The sequence below is a fragment of the Natrix helvetica genome (assembly GCF_964273705.1).
Source record: "Natrix helvetica genome assembly, chromosome: 4".
NCBI lineage: Eukaryota > Metazoa > Chordata > Lepidosauria > Squamata > Natricidae > Natrix > Natrix helvetica.
The window spans coordinates 47,273,734-47,293,049 of NC_138550.1; the positions used below are offsets into that span (position 1 = coordinate 47,273,734).

Genomic DNA, 19,316 nt, shown 5'->3' on the forward strand with positions numbered 1-19,316 from the left:
TGCTGAGCTGAGCTGCACTAGACTTGGCTTTTTGTCAAATGCAATTTTACCCAAATCCGTGGAAGACTTGAATTGATCTGGATTTAATCATAATAAAAGATGTTACCAAATAATGTGTTGAAAATAAATGCAAAAAATTATATATAAAAGTACCAGTAACCTTGATACTTCAACATTATAATTATATACCCTGTTTCCCTGAAAATAAGACCTCCCCGGATAATAAGCCCAATTGGCTTTTGAGTGCATGCGCTAAAATAAGCCCTCCCCCAATAAACCCTCCCCAAAAATATTTCAATGCAGCAACAGCCATGAGGTGACCGCCTTCTGCACCTCAAAAATAATAAGACCTCCCCGAAAATAAGGCCAAGCACTTATTTCGGGGGTTGAAAGAAAATAAGACCCTGTCTTATTTTCGGGAAAACACAGTAGAATTTTAAACAATCCACCAATTTATTGAAACTAATCTAAATTTAAAAGTTATTTTCATTTAGCATTGTAATCTGTTTAACATGTATTTCAGGTCTAGTGGAATAAATTAAACCAACAATTTTGAAGATAATACATTTATTAATGATGTTTCTTGCCACTTTCCCCTTTAGGTATCTGGAATTCCATGAATCAATAAAATAACATCTTTCCCACTAGTAGATGCTTAGTTTATTTACTTTACAATATTTTCCAGTTCTACATTTAAATTAAGAGTTTATTTATTTTAAGGCATTTAAATATTAAAATCATTCAGTTCTTCCAATCTACAATTCCTTTCTTACTGCTAGGATAGAAAAAGTTTTAAAAAGATCATGAACTGGTTTTGATCATTTGGTAATTTATACATCTTTCATCTTAGCTATATAAATCTTTTATATATATGAATTCATGAAAAATAGATCACAATGATAGATTGACTATCACAATTTGTTTCTTTTTTTTAAGCATGAGTCTGGAATCTTTCAACTTTATTCATATGTTAATTTCCCTGGAAAAATTGAATAAATGTAAATAAATAAACAATTAAAAGTAGTGAAAGAGATGCATCTTTTACTTCCAGTAATTTATGATTCAGCTTCATTATTTTTTTAAAGTCACAACCTATATTTTAATTTATTTCAGCTGAGTGTCTAGGAAAGGCAACTAAAGAAAAGACAGTGTTACTTGTGGTTCTGTCCAATTATGCAAACACAAATTACAAGCCATTTGGAAGCACTAGAAATTTCATTGTGTACAATTCTCTAGTTAACACTGATAAGTATTACAAAAAAAAATGACTTGGCCTGGATGATGATCCATTTATATATAAAAAAATATTCTTAACATTTTATAAATGAGCAAACAATACAAGATGGTAGTAGCCCAGTTGTGAGGGAAGAGAAAATATATGTTGAAGATGCACTTCTATTTTATAAATGATACTGTATTACATTAGTAACACCAGTATCTCCAAATGATCCTGTTTTACATATCTTACTACAGTTGCTTTTGTCTTTATAGTTATTCCTACACTCGTCCAGGTATATGTAAATAAATCTGCTCACCATTTCTTTTGTTTGCCATGTGTACAAATCACATAAAGCTTTTTGATTTTTGTGATAAATCAATGTCTGTGATTTATCACCTTCATGGTTTTGAAACATGTAAGGAAAATATTATGGGTTTACATAAGCACATAGTTATGTGCAAGGACAGTAATAGAAGTTACTCACTGAGTACAATCCAGCTGCAAATTACTCATGGACGTTTATATAATTAACAAGTCGTGATGACATGTATTGTGATAAATTTCCAGTAAAGCAAAAATAAAGAACAAAAGCTGTATGCATCTTAAATATCAGCAAAAAAATTCCATCAAATAAAACCATAGCTATACCATGCTCTTCTCAAATCATGCTAGATTTACATTAATTTATTCAAAGAAAATATTCAAACCTGATTGTAAACACTTTGTAAGATTTTAACCTACTCGGGTTCTTTTTTTATTGTTAATACCTTTTCTAAGAGTCCATATACTTCTCCATTGTGTTGAATGGACACCCTATTATTTGAATGGCTGCTGTATGCATTTCTTCTATTAGGAAATGTTTTACATTCTGTGACAGGAGACAACTCTTTCTTCATTGTGACAGATGAATTTTCTATAAATGATTTATCTCTCCAAGCATCTTTGCTATGGGTTTCCTGAATATTAATAGGGTTTCCCCCCTTTTGTAACATATAATACAATATTGGATTAGTTTGGGTCAATCTTGGGGAGTCTCTCTCAAGATCATTTTTGTCAGAATCAGTGATGACCCATTTTAGAGGTCCCCTTTCATTAGGTATATGACAAATGCTAAACTGGTCACATTCTGGCTTTGATGATACTGTGCCTCCCAAATGTTCAGTGAAGGGAGAACTGGCAGGACTCTTCATAGCAACTGAATATTGAAATGTCTGGTAGTCCAAGCAATTGCTTGGTTGCCCGGGGTTCCCTATGAGAGTATGCACAGGAGAAACATTGAATTCAGCCTTCTCATTATTTGTTAGGTTATGTTTGCTTCCTTTGTTTTTGCCATCTGTTACTAATAAATTATTTCTATGCTGAGATATATCTTTTTCACAATTTTCTGATAGAAGCAGTTGTTTTAACACATTAAATCCTTTACTTTCTCTAGACCAACTTCTGTTTTCACTTTCATTATTTGACCCATAACCTGAAGAATATTTTATTTCAAAATCACTTTTGATGAACTTAGATTCTTTTTGGTTAAGACAACTACCATACAAAGAATCTGCAGTAGACTTGTGATTGTTTATGACATCAGATATTCTACATTTATTACTTTTTAGTATTTTTAAAGGACCTTCTAAAGAATCAGAATGCAATTTTCTCTTTTTGGGCAGCATATTGTGACTTTTTGATTCCACAAAACTCTGTTCATGGTTTCTCCTGTCCAGAATATCTGCAGAGCAGCCATCTTGACTCTGTCTCAGCAATCGACTTAGAAGTCCATTCTTCGAAAAGGAAAAGTCTTGAGATGTAAGAGACTGGGACTGAAATTCTTCTGATGCTGGAGAAATAGCCATATTTCTCTCTAAAGAGTGAGTCATTTCTGGAAATTTCTTATTAACATTTTCAATTATTTGTTGAGCATTTGAATTCTGAAGGGCACTGGATTCTTCCTCAGAAGGCTCAGCTTTTATTTTTACAGTCAGTATTTGTTCATTCAAAACTTTTTCTGTTGGATCTTTTAAACTCTCTTCTTTTAAAAATATTTTTTCCTTTGTTTCATTCATATTTTTGTTGGAGGTTCCCAGAAGTAACTGGAGTACAGTGCGCCGTTCTAGAAGATTTTGGATTTCTGAACTGGGAAGTTTTTGTTCTCCTGGGAGAAACTGATTAGTGAGCATTCTGTTATTTTCAAGTGTACATGATGTGTTATGAAGCAGGGAAGTATTTAGTCCATCTATTAATCCTACTGGTTTCTCAGTGTTAAGAGTCATCACTTGTTTGCTAGCTTGTCTTTGGTTATCCACTGACATGGAAGACTGCATCCCACATTGAGCTAAGTTTTGCAATAGTTTACTTGCACTGAAAGATGATGGTGTCTGTAAAGTTTCTTTTTTATTCTGTTTACTTCCATGAAGTTCTTTATGAATAGTAAGATCTATCAATTGTTTAGAAGCTGGATTAGTTAGTCTCTCGGGCTGTATGATGCAAGTATATGGTGGTGAATTACATTTTATCATTAAAGGAGAATTGTGTGAAAGGTTGATAGGTGAATCTGCTTTTGTAGAAGTTTGCAAAGGAGGAGTATGTACTGGAATTATTCGATTAGTATTAGAGGACTCAGTAATAGGAGTTCTGTTACTCATTGAAAAATTAAATTTCGCCACATCAGCTGGAACTAATGTTCCTTCAGTTTCTCTAACTTTGGGTGACTTTTCTTCTTCTTTATGACCGAGTAGCAATTGCAGTAAAGTTACTTTTTGATGTGGATTCAATTTTGTATTTTTAGAAGAATCCTTTTCTTCTATGTTTTCCAGACATGGGACTTTTGATTCCCAACTATGAAACAAGGATTGAGTTAAATTGTCTAGAGAAGCTGTCTGCCCTGAATCTTGAGTATTTGTTTTTTGTTTGAAAGACAAATCTATAGGAAGACAATTTGAATGGGAACTCTCATCATCACTACTATCATCTTCTGTAAAACTTGGGTTGTTGTCAGAGTATTCATCAACAGTAGTTGGTGTACTGCTTTCCTCAAAAATACTGGACCTGTCATTTTGTTCATACCGTTTAGTCTGCTTTGTAGTACTATGATTTTTCAGGAGGTGCAAAAGTAAACTACTGTTGGTAGGTGGCTTCATATGACTTTTTTCTGGTTTGAAGTTTATAATTTTCGGAGACGAATGAATTATGCCCATATGACTGTGAAAATTTGTGATATTGCTTTTATTGGTTATTGTTTTGTTTGAACATCTTGCCTGACCATTCAAATGGCTTTCCATTCCTTTTGATAGTTTAAAATGACCAACATCTTTTGGAGGAACAGTTTCTTTTAATCTTGCCATAGCAGAAAGTCTCTCACTTGCAATTTGATTGGCATTTTGTGCTTTTAGAGCATGTTCCCTGGAATACTGCTGCAAGTGTGCTTCACTTGATAGAAGCAAAGCAAGTTGGCTGCAGGCAACACTTGGCTTAGGGGATGCAGCAGGACTAGATCTTTTCTCCACCATGCTTGCAACAGCTTGTAATCTTGCAGCACAAGAAAGTGATTCATTCATCGCTTTTGAACCACTCTGTCCTGAATGTGTAGATTCTTTAAACCGATCTTGAACTAGGTTTGTTGTTAGCTCTGGCAGACCAGTCTCCAGTTTTTCATCTTTCAATTTGTTTTTCTTCAGCAAAGTCTTCAAGTGACTGGATGCAACACCGTAGCACTTCAAGTCTTTCTCTACCTGTGAGGAATCATTGCTGAGCGAATATCCTTGCTCTTTAAGGCTCTGCCTAATTTGTTGTGACAAAGCAACACTCTGTAACCTAGAGCTAAATGACTGTAGTAAGGAAGCCAGCAATGTGCTATCTTGCTTGCTTTTAGGCACATTTTCAACCATGCCAGCCAACAACACTTCTTTTTTCTCATTTATATCCACAAGGGAATCAGATAATCGCCCTTTGTTTTCAGCATTCCAGTCTTCAGAAGACTGTAGCAATCTGGCCTTTTTATGATGCAACACACCAGAACTTCTGTATGTATGTGTGTTAGGAACACCATCTCTCTGACAGCTGGGAGATGCATTTCCAGAAACGCTGAAATTTTGATCTTCAGCATTACTAGTAGGCTTTTTGTCAACCACAGAACCCGAACCTCCGGCTGTCTGATGCATTAGTAATCCCTCTAAGTAAGTTAGAACAATGGAATCCTGGTGCATCTCAGAGACAAGATCTTCTCCATGAGTCATGTTCAATACAAATATCCAAAAAAACTCTCTTCTTATTCTACTTAGTATCTAGTGTATTATATGTGAACTGAAATTTAGTTCAACAAATAAATGTACACATTTTTTCCAAATTTGATGCAAGGCAGATGCAATAATCTTTTGCAGGTCTTTCCATTAAGTATTTGTAGAAGACACAGCGTTCCATTTTCCTCTGTTTTAATATACACCATTTATGATGCCAAGGGACTATTTAAATATGGTGCCAGGTTAGAAATATTTTTTTAGGGGCTGACAATATTGTTTTCCATCTTCTTTCGTCGTATTATAAACACTTGATTCCTGTAAAATAAAAAGAAATAAAATATCAAGCAAATCAGAAAATAAATTATGTTTCATACAAACAGGTGCATTTCAAGATTCTATGTATAATTTAAGGTAAACTTTCCTATATAATTTTATTATCCTTCACTTGATTTTGAAGAGCACTGAAAGCTGCAATAGCTCTGGAATGCAGTTGTGTGGGCAATTGATCAGAGGTTCCACAGTCCTAATAAATTGATTAATACTCTTTTTAAAAAATCTTCATAAGGATTTCTATTAGATTGATGATAAATTTAGAAAAGTTGTAGACTGACCATTTATACAAGTTTGGATATGGTAATACTTCTAGTTTTTGGATATGGTAATATTTCTAGTTTTTGGATTAATAGGTTTTGTAGATGTATATAATAATAATTATCTGAAGTTCAAAGAAACTTAAGGGTTTCTTTTTTTAATGGATCATTATTCCACAATTAACACCATAAATAAGTAATAAATAAGACATGATAGAAGTAGACATAACAGTAGTACATGCAAAGTAAACTTTCACATTTGGGGAAAGAGAAATAACGTATGAAGTAGCATGCTTAATAGTCACAATACAGGTAGTATCAACTTGTGGCTGGTTGCTTAATGACCATTCAAAATTATGATGGCCTCAGAACAAGTTATTTTTTATTAATTTGCCACCCATTTCACCACACGGTGACTCTGGACAGCTTACAATGTTAAAAAGAATCAAACAATAGAAAAGTATGTATATAATAATAAAACATTATAAAAATACAAATTATCAACTGTAACTAAAATATGGGGAAGGAGAGAGTAAGATGGATGGGTTTAGGGAGATGGGATCTGTTATTAATTTATCAACCACTTCCAGTATGATGCTTCTCCAGTTTTTTATGGCTTGCAAAGCACTTCTGGCTATCATAAAATGCTGTGTAACACCCCCCCCCCCCCATAATATGACCATATTTGGGTATTCGGCAATATTTTGACTAGTTGCAGGATTCTGCAGTCGCATGACTGCAATTTGCAACTTTTTTTGTTGTTTCTGACATTTTTTGCCAGTTTCCAGCAAAAAAAGCCATTTGTAAAAATATGTTTGCAATTACAACTGTGATATTCATTTAATGACCATGGATTTGTTAAACTATTGCAGTGATTTGTTTAATGATCACTACAAAAAATGTAAAATCAGGTCTGGCCTTGATTTACAACTTAACAACTTACACCTGAAAATCAAGTCACAATTGCGGTCATAAGTCAAGGATTACCTGTAGATGGGGGTAAGGAATGCATGAGAAATGAAAGACATTCAAGCTTTTTAAGGTACTCGAAGAAAATTAACTACTATTCACTCTCCCATGTGTAAAATAAATTAGATAGTTGGATGAAGCATTAATTGGGATTCCAAACTCTAGGCACTTTAGGGGAAATCATCAATGTGCCTAATTAAAAAAAAAAATTAGAAAGAAAAAAAGGATACCCAATTGCAAGAAATCAGTGGAAATGCTAGGAAAGAGATTTTTGAAAAGTTCTCAATATTAAGAATTTTCTTTCCACAGGAAGAAAAAAAAATCTATACTCTCATCACAGATCCTCAAACTTTACTAATAGTAGGAAAAACAGGTTCAAAAAATAGTAAAAAATTGTAAAATCCTAACCTTAACCTAAATGACTACAAATAGAACCCTAGATCTGTCACGAACAAATGTTCTATTCATTAATTAGTGTGTTAAAATTATAATTACAATTGTATGCAGACATGTAATGCCAACAGAAGATATATCTAATTCATCATAGATGAAACATATTATAATCGCATCACTATTAGCTACAATAAAGTTGATTCTTAAATATAATAGCATGTTATTATGCTACTATACATATAACAGTATAATAAATGTAATAGCATAATAAATGGTTCAAACAATACCAGATAAATTATATTTATGTGGAGCACAATAATAACCAGACACATTTCACTTACTTCCACTTAAAAACTGTGTTTTCTAGTACAAGATAGATATAAAATTTAGCAAGTAATCAGAATTGAAAGAATATATAATTAGAATGATCCTATATAAACATTTAAGCACTTGTGGTCAGACAGTGGACAACAGGAGAGCCTGGCATACTATATACTAGGGGTCCCCAACAACCAGGCCACAGCCCACTACTGGGCCTTGAGACATCAGAATCGGGTCATGGAATTGGCAAGCATGTGCACATTCCCATTCACATGAGCAATAGGCAAGCACCTGCACACATGCTCCGTTGCTGTCAGTGCACTTGCCCGTCACTCGCATGGAATCATCCTTCCACCCTCCACCAGTCCAAGAAGCCAGAAAGGTTGGGGAACTCTGCTATATACCATGGAGTTGTGAAGAGTTGGATACAACTTAGTAACTGAACAACAACACTTTTAAGCAATACCTAACTTAAAAGAGAGCAAAAGAGGCTACAGTTGTAAAAGATTTTTAATTACTATACTGGGTTTTTTAAATGTATCAATTTATTAGAGTTTAATGGTAGCCTTGTGATTTTAAGTGGTCTAAATCTGAAAGAACCCTTTTATCTATATTTATATTTTGAATTATCTTTGTTTCCTTAAAAAAAAGCCAAGTGCTTAGTATTCAGCTGAATAGTTCAATACATATGTGTTCTCAATTTTACTTGACTTCCTTGAAAGTCATTTATGAGTAGATATTCTGCACTTAAAGTACATTAATTAGAATATTATTTTTACACTATATTTTTTCTTGTTCTCAACTGTCAGCCTGTTTTGATCTCTTTAACACCTAGACATAGCATATTATTTATATTCTAGAAACTTCAACATTAAAAAGGTTTTTATGGGAAAGATAAACATCTTAATTTTATCTTAATTATTACTAAATTAATCATTACAACATTCCTGATTTTTAGTTTTACCATTTTGAATTCCATTTCTCTTTTTTAGTTGTTTTGTCATAATGTCATTGTATTTATAGCATTATAGTCTGTAAGGAATATTTGGAAGGAAGTGTAATTCTGACTTTTATTTACATGATAATCTTACAGTATAAGAAACTTTGAATCCTCACAGGAGGATGTTTTATGGCAAAATTCATGACCTAGTAGGAATGAAATACTTTAGATCAGCTAATGTGCAAACAAGTTTGAGATTTTTATTGATCACAAGAGCAATTTGGAAAATCCAAAACCAAATGAAAGTGCATACAAATAAAGCAACCTTATCGAGATTCTTTAGCTGTTGTGAGTTTCTAACCAGAAGAGAAATTTGTCCTAGATTATTACACATTATTACAAATGTATCATTTTTTAAAATTAAAATATATTATTTAGGGGCATTATTAATTTGGAATGAGTTCTCATCACATGTCTTAAAGAATATTAAATGTAATCATTCTCTTAAGAAGATTCTTACTTCAAGAATCATATTGGAATGCATCAGATAATGCTTTGATTGAGCACAAACATACTGCCGTAACTTGGAACACCAGAAAAGGGAAACAAACTGCCCGTATATCATTTCCCAACAAAATGGATATCCATTACATCACAAGCAAAATAAACTATGAAAATGAGAAAATGAGTATATATCAAAAATCTCTCATTTTACAACCACACAGCAGATAAACAGAGAATAACACAAGACAATAAAGCAGAAAGCAATGCCCTAATCAAGGTGCAGTACCCAAACTAATGTACATAAATATGGATTAAAAATTACACTGACTAGCACTGATGTTACCCAGTTTATTAATGAAATGACCAGAGGAAGATGACATCACATATTTGCTTTGCCTCTAGAAAGTGGTTTAAAGATGTGATATAATTGTAACTCAACAACCTGAGATCAATCACTGGTTGCATCATCAAATATGGGAATAGCAAAAATGAAACAGTCTCTTTATTGATATAGTGGAAAGACTAATGAACATTAGTCCTTATTTGATCTATAAGCGCATATATTAATAATCTGGAAATTTACATAATGCATACTAAAGGTTAATCACTATTACTTATAATAAAACAAAACTGAATGAAATGTGAAAAATACATTTTTTCTTTCACAATGTTCTATATACTACTGAAACAACAAGTGAACTTAGAGCAAATGTATAAACTAGTGAAAACTGCTTATACAGTCATGCATACGAGATGAGTGGCCACATAAATAAATAAATTCAATTATGAAATCAATTTAGTAACTGAAAATAATTTGGTAACCATAAAACTAATTATTTTATTTATATATTTATATTTTCTTGCTGCATTGATTGTTTAACATATAATAAATCTACAGCAACAACCACAGTAACAATTACATGATACCTTTTAGCAGTTTCCCAATTTTATAACTGAGTACTCAACACTCCACTTTTCTTTTCCTAATTATTAAAGAAGCTGTGAAAATTCCAATTTAAAGGAAATCCTCACCTGCTCTCTTTATATATCAGACAAATACATCGACTTTTTTCATTGTTCAAAATCTGAAAGCATAATGATTTTCAATTTTTTTGCAGGCAGGGGCTTTCCCATACATGTTTAGATTTTTAGAAGATTAAGCATACAAATATTGGACTTTGCAAAAGCAGATAGGAACACTATTGGTGCCTTTGAATTCTGGTGTTGGAGAACACTCCTAAAAATACTATGGAAAGTCAAGAAAACAAACAAAGGACTCATCAAATAAATCAGTCTCACTTGTTCTCACTTGAGGCACAATAAAAGACTCAAATTGTCCACATTATGTAAAGAAGTATCTTTATGGAGAAGACCCTAATGATGGGAAAGGTAGAACGAAAGAAAAGAGGATGACCGGAAGAAAGATGCATAGACTCAGTTATAATAACTATAAGTGCACTATTGAAAGAACTAAAAGTCCAGTTCACTTTGTTATGCAGAAAATCTGAATATTCACTAAGAGACAACATTGATTTGATGCACATAATCAACCAATTAATCAAATGTGTAGAGTACAAAGTAAAAAGAAAGCAAGCTATAGAATGGGGGGGGGGGGAAACTCCACAGAAAGATGTGTTAGTGAAGTTTTCTTCCTTCTCTTACATTTATATCCCAAATGCTAATATAAATATTTGTGATTTACACTAAACAACATAAAATCTTTCATCTCACACAGACAGGAGGGACTTCTCCTGGTGCCGTCCACTAGGCAATACCAACGGGCGACACCAAGGAGTAGGGCCTTCTCTGTGATGGGCCCAACCCTCTGGAATGACCTCCCCCCTGACATTAGAACCACTTCTGACCTCCGCTCCTTCCGGCAAAAATTGAAGACTCACCTGTTCCGATTAGCAGGCCTGGCATAATTACAACTGTCCCTCCTGGCAAATGTATTATTATCTGGTTATCTTAGGGGTTTTTTAATTTGTTGTGTCTGTTTTAGGGATTTAAAAAAATTATATTTATATTAGCTTTGTACAGTTCTTTTAATTGCATTTTAACCTCCTCCAAACTGTACATATTTAATTTTTTATTGTATTTTGTGATATTCTCTATGGACTGTACACCGCCCCGAGTCCCTTCTGGGAGAGGGGGCGGTCTAGAAGTACCAAATATAAATAAATAGATAGATAGATAGATAGATAGATAGATAGATAGATAGATAGATAGATAGATAGATAAATAAATAATCTATTATTTTTGGACCGGTATCAGCTCGGAACCATATTTCTTTTAAAAAAAATATTTTTAAATTTTATTTACAAACATGTAAAACACACACACACAAAACTAGACGTAGACCACATTTACACAATACAATACGAACTGGAGCTTCCTATTCTTCCTATTCTTTCTGCCAATCGATATCGCTCACCTTATATTGTTTCCCTTTCTATTATATTTCATTTGTATTTCACAATTCTTAACCCTCTTATCTTACTCCTCTGTCTGCTATATTGGCTGATTACCTCTAGTAAGTTTAAACCACTTGGATACATATATATGTGTTAATTCTCCTTAACTACTATTTTTGGGTTTTGTTGTCTTCCTTCATTGATCCTTGTTTCTTTCCTCCATCCACCTATACCAGCGATGGCGAACCTTTTTTGGCTCGCGTGCCACAAGTGGGGGGAGCGCGGGGGGTCATGTGCGGGCGTGCCGCACCCATAATGCAATGCGCGATCCCCCAGTGTGCATGCACGGACAACGCCCCCCCCCATTTTTACATGCTTTTTTCGCCCTCCCCAGGCTCCAGAGGCTTTATAGGAGCCTGGGGAGGGCGAAAAGAGCCCCCCGCCCCCCCGGAGGCCCTCCGGAGGCTTCAGGGAACATCCGGAGGCTTCCCTGAAGCCTTCAGAATGCTTAAAACCACCCTCCGAGCAAACGGAGGGTGGTTTTAAGTGCTCCGAAGGCTTCAGGGACCATCCAGAGGCTTCCCTGACGCCTTCAGAGCGCTTAAAACCACCCTCCGAGCAAACCGGAAGTGACTTCCGGGTTGCTCGGAGGGTCGTTTTAAGTGCTCCGAAGGCTTCAGGGACCATTTACATATTGAAATGTGATATTAAGGAAGGTTAATTATTGTTAAATATTGAGATATATAATTATTGATACCACTGATATTGCTGATAAAGTAGTAGTAAAACAGAATCTGTATGTAATTGTGGGCAAGGATAAATAGAGGAATAAAAATGGCAACTTCAGTAAGGTTAGTGAAAAAAACAACATCCAATCCTGCTTCAGCAACATCCTCCCCCTCAAATCAAAGATCAATTGAGAGCGCATTGGGGCTGGAGAAAGGCGGAACGATGGCAGGAACAACGGGACCAGCACCAACAATACAGAGTATGCAATTGATGCTCCAGATGATACAAGAGACATTGACGAAAAACCAAGAAGTGACAGCTACAAATCATGAAGAGACAAGGAGGAATTATGAAGAAATGAAAAATGAAATGGCAGACTTGAAAGGAAATATCAAAAACGTGGATGATAAAATTCAAAGGATACAGAATGCCTTAGCAATCAACGAACAGAAAATCCAGAACATCAAAACAAAAACAGAACAAACAGATCAGAAGATGGAAAAAATGGAGCTGAAATATAGACAAGTTAATAAAGAATTAGAGTTATCAATAATCCAACTTGAAAATGAAATTACAAAACATACCAGAAGAGAAGGAGGAAGACCTGAAAGGAAAAATGTTTGAAATCTTCACTGAAATTCTACAGACAAAAGAACAAGAGTTGAGAGGGGACATCGATGAAGTTTACCATGTGCATACTAATTATGCCAGAAGACATATGCTCCTGAGAGAAGTGTACATAAGATTTGCCAAAAAAAAACCAACTAGAGACGAAGTGTACAAAAAACCCAGAGAAGGGACGATTACATTCCAGGGAAAAGAGTTGATCACGCTTAAACAGATTTCACAAATAATTTGTGAACAACGCAGACAATACCAATTTTTAACAAATCAGTTAAATAAAAACAGAATAATGTACAGATGGTTGTTACCAGAAATGGTACTGGTATCTTGGCAAGGAAAATGATATAAGTTAGAGAATATAGAAGAAGCGCAGGAATTGTATGAAAAATACTGCACATGGGAAAAAGAACAAGGAAGTAAAGAGGACCTAGAAAGTAGAAGTCAAGAGGAAGACAAGGAAAGAGAAGGAACCATATTTCAAATGTCTACCTTTGTCTTGCTGTGTAACACAAAGCAGCTATTCCTGCTTAAATTTGTTAGACTTCTATTTTGAATATATGCTGTCATTTTATCATAGTTTACAGTTTCATTAATTAATACAAAAATATGAAAGCAATTTCTTGTATTTTATATTATAAACTAATATATTGTCGTTTTCTAATTGCTGTATTCTCTCCAACTGTGGTTATCATTGTCAGTTTCTCTTTTTTAATGTTGTGCCAAATGTGTCTTGTAATTGTCAGCATGAATCATACTAATTGTGATATTTTTCTGGAATTGTACCTAATAGAAATATTTGTGGTTTCATTTCAAAATTGAATTGACCCATTTGTTTCAAGTACACTTTAGGGTTTTTTAAAATGACCCCTTGTGCTACTATGTACTTTGTTATGGCAGAGGTTTCAATTTAAACACTACAAGAAAGAACTAAGTAATGTAGGCTTATTTAAGAATGAAGCAGAGAACAACGCTAATTGGATTATCCAAAACAACAACAATAATAAGAGCAATAATTATCACTAATGTTCTTTAAACTATCAATAGACCCATTACCAACAATTTTGAACAAGGCAAACTGTGCATATAAATTGGACAAAAAAAGGAATAACTTTATATGGATGATTTAAAATTATTTGGAAAAACAAAGACTGAACTAGTTTCCTTATTAAAAAGAACAAAAGAACTCTGTAAATATACTGGGATGTGATTTGGCATTGAAAAATGTGGAACCATAACCATAAAGGCAGGAAAAACTATTGAAGATTATGGAATACAGGTTAACAATGAAGATTTGATATAAGGCAGTAGCACCAGAGGAAAGTTAAAAATATTTGGGAAATGTGGAAGCTTCTGATTTATTACAGAATCAAATAAAAGAAAAAGCTTCTATCAAATACATCAAACAAGTTCAGAAATCAAAGTTAAATGATGAAACATTAAAGCAATTAAAACATTTGAATAGCATAGTTTGCCAAATTCTGGTCTTCACTCTCATCATGGATAATGAGGCAATAGAGATGCAATGTGAAACTTGAAAGCATGCTCTTAAGAATTTAGACTGGACAAGTTCTAATTATGCAAGATTGGAAGATGGATCCAGTTGTACACCATATAACAACTGGGCTAGAGACTTAGCCTCGAAAAGCTTGATGGCTGCAGGTATGTATTAATGTCCCATAGTGCCGGAATAATAAAATACTTAAAAACCTGCCACACTCCTGGGTGCATTATGTGAAGAATAGTTGACACAAGCCCCTTTATGTCCATTAGCCTGAAAAATTACCCCTAGATATTTATTTATTTATTTATTTATTTGATTTATAAGTCGCTCCCTCTCCACGAAGGGACCCGGGGCGGCATACAATTAGATATACAAGCATATGACACGGAGGAGGAATATCCATAAAACATTTTTACAATTCACAAATAAAATAGCCATAAAGTTAAAAGCAGTCACAATAAAATTAAGACAATTAAAATACCCTAAGATTTAAAATTTATCATTTAAAATTGCCAGGGGGATTAGAGAATATAGTTCTAATTTAAGCCAGGCCGGCTAGTCGGAACAGGTGGGTCTTGAGTTTCTTGCGGAAGGAGAGGAGATCGGTAGTTGTCCTAATGTCGGGGGGGAGGTCATTCCAGAGGGCTGGGCCCATCACAGAGAAGGCCCTACTCCTGGGCGCCACCCTCTGGCACTGCTTAGTGGACGGCACCCGGAGGAGTCCCTCTCTGTGAGAGCGAATTGGTCGCAGGGATGTATGGGGCAGGATGCGATCCCGATATTAAAATCATTGCACCTATTTGATAGAATGTTAATAATCCAGGTATGATTTTTTAGGGTGATTTGCAAATGCCATTATTTTAGCTTTAGAGTAGTTGATTTCCAACTCGTTCTCTTTACAATAGTGTACAAAGTGTTCAAACGTTTATTGAATCCTTTAAAGAATTACTAAATCATCTGTATACAACACCATAGTAATCTCTCTCTCTCTGCTAGTTTGGGTGGATGAAAATTCAATCTCGCCAGCTATTTTATCACTTATTTTACGTCCTTAGTAGTTGGAATAGGTGTTGTCAGATGTCCTTGAGAGGTAAATTTACTCTGAGCTGTGCGTTTCTGTAATGCACAAATAAGAAGTAGTAGTTGGCAATCAGTGGTGGTATTATGCAGCAGTAGTTGGCTATCAATGGTGATATTAGCTTGATTCGAGACACAGAGTCAAATGCTGCCTTAATATCAACAAAGGCTACACAGAATGAAATAATAGTCTGAGAAATGTATTTTACAATGAGATGATGAAGTATAACACATTACTCATTTGTTGAGTGGCCTTCCCTGAATCCTTCCTGTTCCATCCAGTCTACTTCCACTGAAGATGTCTTGCACAAATTTAGCTTATAATATTAAGAAAAAGTATAGGTTGATAGTTGACAGTAACAGTCTTTTCCCTTTCTTATAGATGAGTGCAATAATTGCTAGGTCCCAATCCTTAAGCATAGGGACATATTTATCTTCTTCTACATCTTCTTCTTTACTTCCTCTTTTACCACTTTGGGTATTGAAGGAGATACAAAGTTCTGGCTCTTGCTCTTCTGATGCCCTCAACCATTGTTAATTGATGTTGCTGTAGTATGTCTTTGATCTTGTCTCTCCATCTTCTGGGTCGGCCTCATGTTCTTTGACTTTTTCCTCTTTTTGTATATGCCTTGTATGGTATGGAACCCAACATCCTCCTCTCCAGGTGTTTATGGGAAGGAAGTAGAATCGTCCTTTTTGTTGCAGACTTGTTCTTAAGCAAGATAATACCTATGACTCTGTGAGAATTATATATGATCGAAAGAATATAATTTTGTGTTGTTTTCCAGCTTTGTTTTGTAACTTCCCCAGTTTTCTTTTACATGGTTGAGTGCTGTCTGGGCTATTTCTTAGTTGCTTCTTTCCTTGGTGGTCATTTGCAAAATATCCTTGCAAACAGCTTAATTTCACAGCCAGATCCTCTTGTCCCTTAATATTTGTTGTAGTAAAGACTGGATATTTTAAAGTCAGGGTTAAGACACTCCCTTTGCTTTCTTCTCAGTAAAATAGTCTTTAATCACTTCTTTGACATAAAATTGGCCTGAAGTATAAAGTATTTTCCAAAAAAGCTGGTAGAAGGTTCAGCTTCTCCAGTAGTTCCACAACTTGGCTTGGCAGCTATTTGCCAAGAGCTGAAAGGAATAGATGATTTCTATAGGTGAAACAAACTGGTGGAAGAAAAGTATTGTGTGAATAACTATGTTAAGAAAAGCTGAGAATGTTTGCTATAGGAAGTCAATCAAGGGAAACTCTTGGGAAAAAAGTAAAGGCCAAATGTAGAAAAGAAACAATTGAAAACTGATTTGTTAATTGGGAGAAGACAATGCATGGTCAATACTTGAAAGATATACAGTAAAAACAAAAACTGATAAAAGAACCTACATGGAACTGGTTAAGAGTAGGAGTGTGAAAGAAAGAAATTGCAGGTTTTATTTTGTAGCTCAAGAACAAGCTTTGCCAACTAATTGCATGAAAGTGAAAATTCAACATTTAGAAAACAACAGTAAATGCCACATTTGTAGTAGAAAGGGTGACACATTGATCATAACTGTAAATCCACAAGGATACTTAATGTTCAGATAGGGCTGCAACAAAGCTATTATTAAAGAATTGGAAATAATTCTAAGAGCATTTCTTTTTCATTTGTGTAGTTTTAAAAAAAATGTTACTGAAATCAAATTTATTTGAAACCTTCTGTTACATACACCTTTACAATAAAAATGGTGTTGCTTATTATAATTTCTAGAGTCATTTTGATAGTGAGATTTACAGCATATAAATTTAATTAATAATTAAAAAATTATAAAGTTATAGAACTACTTTGTATAATGGTGGCAAGGTGTGTATGTTACACTGAAAGACAGAAATCTGGTGAATGTCGACATTCACCGGTGAATGTCCGAAATATTTGCTAAATACCCTTATTTATGACTTACACTAAATACCTAACCCTAACCCTAACCCTAACCCTAACCCTATGTATTTGGTATGTGTTGACATTCACCGGTGAATGTCGACATTCACCAATTTCTGTCTTTCACAGTAACATATATAAAACAGTACATTAAATGTAATTTAGTGGGTTCAAAATAACAACTCTCTCTCTCCGTGTATGATATACAAAATAAGATACTGTACCTAATATTTGTAGGCACCAAGGACTTCTGCTACAAATCACAGAATTTATAACTCCTAATGCAAACCAGCTATTGTAAACTTTATGTATGTATGTATGTATGTATGTATGTATGTATGTATGTATGTATGTATGTATGTATGTATGTATATGGATATATGGATATATATATATATGGATACCATTGTATATTACCCATTGTGAAAGTAATAGGGCAGCTTTATATACTGAATAATTCACATAAGTATAAAATGGACCTCATATTAATCAATCATGTTTTTGCTACTTGTAATTCTGAGCAATTTAATTTATTTAGAATCATAGTTTAGGACTGCAAGATATGGAAAAGTACCAGGATTATCAGGAAGATAAGTACTGTTATCTAAACAGTCCCAATACTGACTTTTCTAGCAAAGCAGGTCTAAACCACAACTATTTTCTGAACAATCAGTCTAGAAGAAATTACCTGAAGGTTTTAGAATTTTATTCTATAGCAATCATAATTAGATGACTCCATGCCTCACTAGTTGGGGCCCAATTTTCTTATGTATCTCTACTGAAGTCTCTGTTAACTTTTTATTATTTTACTTTCTTCCTCTTTGCTTCTTAAGTCTACTGCTATTTGTTTTATCTGTTTTGTTTTTCTAGTCTCTTAATCTTTTTATTTGCTCTATGGTTGCAAATTTAATAAATGCCTAAACAGTTAGCAGATGCTGTTTCTGATTAGCAAGGTTAATTGATCAATATGTGGTCAGACTTATCTTTATCTTCTTTACTAACTATTCTTCTTCCTAGAAATTACAGGTCTTGCTACTAGTATTCACTGTTCCTTAAGATTAAGGTTCGGTTATCAAAATGTAATTATGGATTCTTTTGAAGGTCACTTGGAGACTAACTGGGTTTACATATCATGCTTAATGTACTTTGTGATCTTAATCAATAGGGTTTCCAAAACATGATCTACAATTTAATACAACTACAGTTTATATAATAAGCAATAATTAACAAAATGGGGGCTTCCTACAGTGAATTAATGCAATGTGACACACTATCTTGATTCTAAGCATTTCTGAACTTTGTGAAATACTATCAGTCAGTAGTATAACATATGTTTTGCATCTAAAATTAAATGGATATATTCAGCATACCTGATGATAAAAATAAAGGGCAAAGTGATATTAAATGCTATTGTTTGTATTTTAAATATTAATGATTTCATGTATATCTTTAAGAATATTATATAATTTCCTATTTTTGATCTAGAATATTTTCAGACATTGCTTATATTATTTCATACAAAATCATGAAATGCAAGCATATACAAAGTCATCAACAGATAATTGCTGATTCTGATGTGTGAGTTTTACAAATATTTATTTCTACCAAAACTGTTAATATGGATTGGCACTGATGAGCAACATAGAAAATATTTTGAAGGTAAGTGGTCAATGTGTACTTCTCCGATTTATTCATTTACATTAGTCAAAAGTATATCATTTTTTACCTTGGTTTAAACTACTATACCTTGTTTATAACTATTGAATGGTTCACACAACAAATGTATGTAATTATTATCACACAATAATAAGCAAATAATAGAATAAAATTAATAATTTAGGGCACAACAACCTTCATTTTAAAGGGTTGAAAAGAAATATCTGAAAATATCATCAAG

General features: G+C 33.8%; 1 protein-coding gene across 2 annotated transcripts in view; it reads right to left on the bottom strand.

Annotated features, from left to right (window-relative positions):
• Positions 1 to 277: 277 nt before the first annotated feature.
• NRIP1 (nuclear receptor interacting protein 1) overlaps positions 278 to 19,316 on the bottom strand; it is a 66,300-nt gene continuing 47,261 nt past the window's right edge. For both annotated transcript variants that reach the window (XM_081951473.1, XM_081951474.1), the window contains exon 2: positions 278 to 5,760. In XM_081951473.1, coding sequence (XP_081807599.1) covers positions 1,957 to 5,442 — 3,486 coding nt within the window. In that variant the 5' untranslated portion in view covers positions 5,443 to 5,760 and the 3' untranslated portion in view covers positions 278 to 1,956. The remainder of the gene's footprint in view (positions 5,761 to 19,316) is intronic.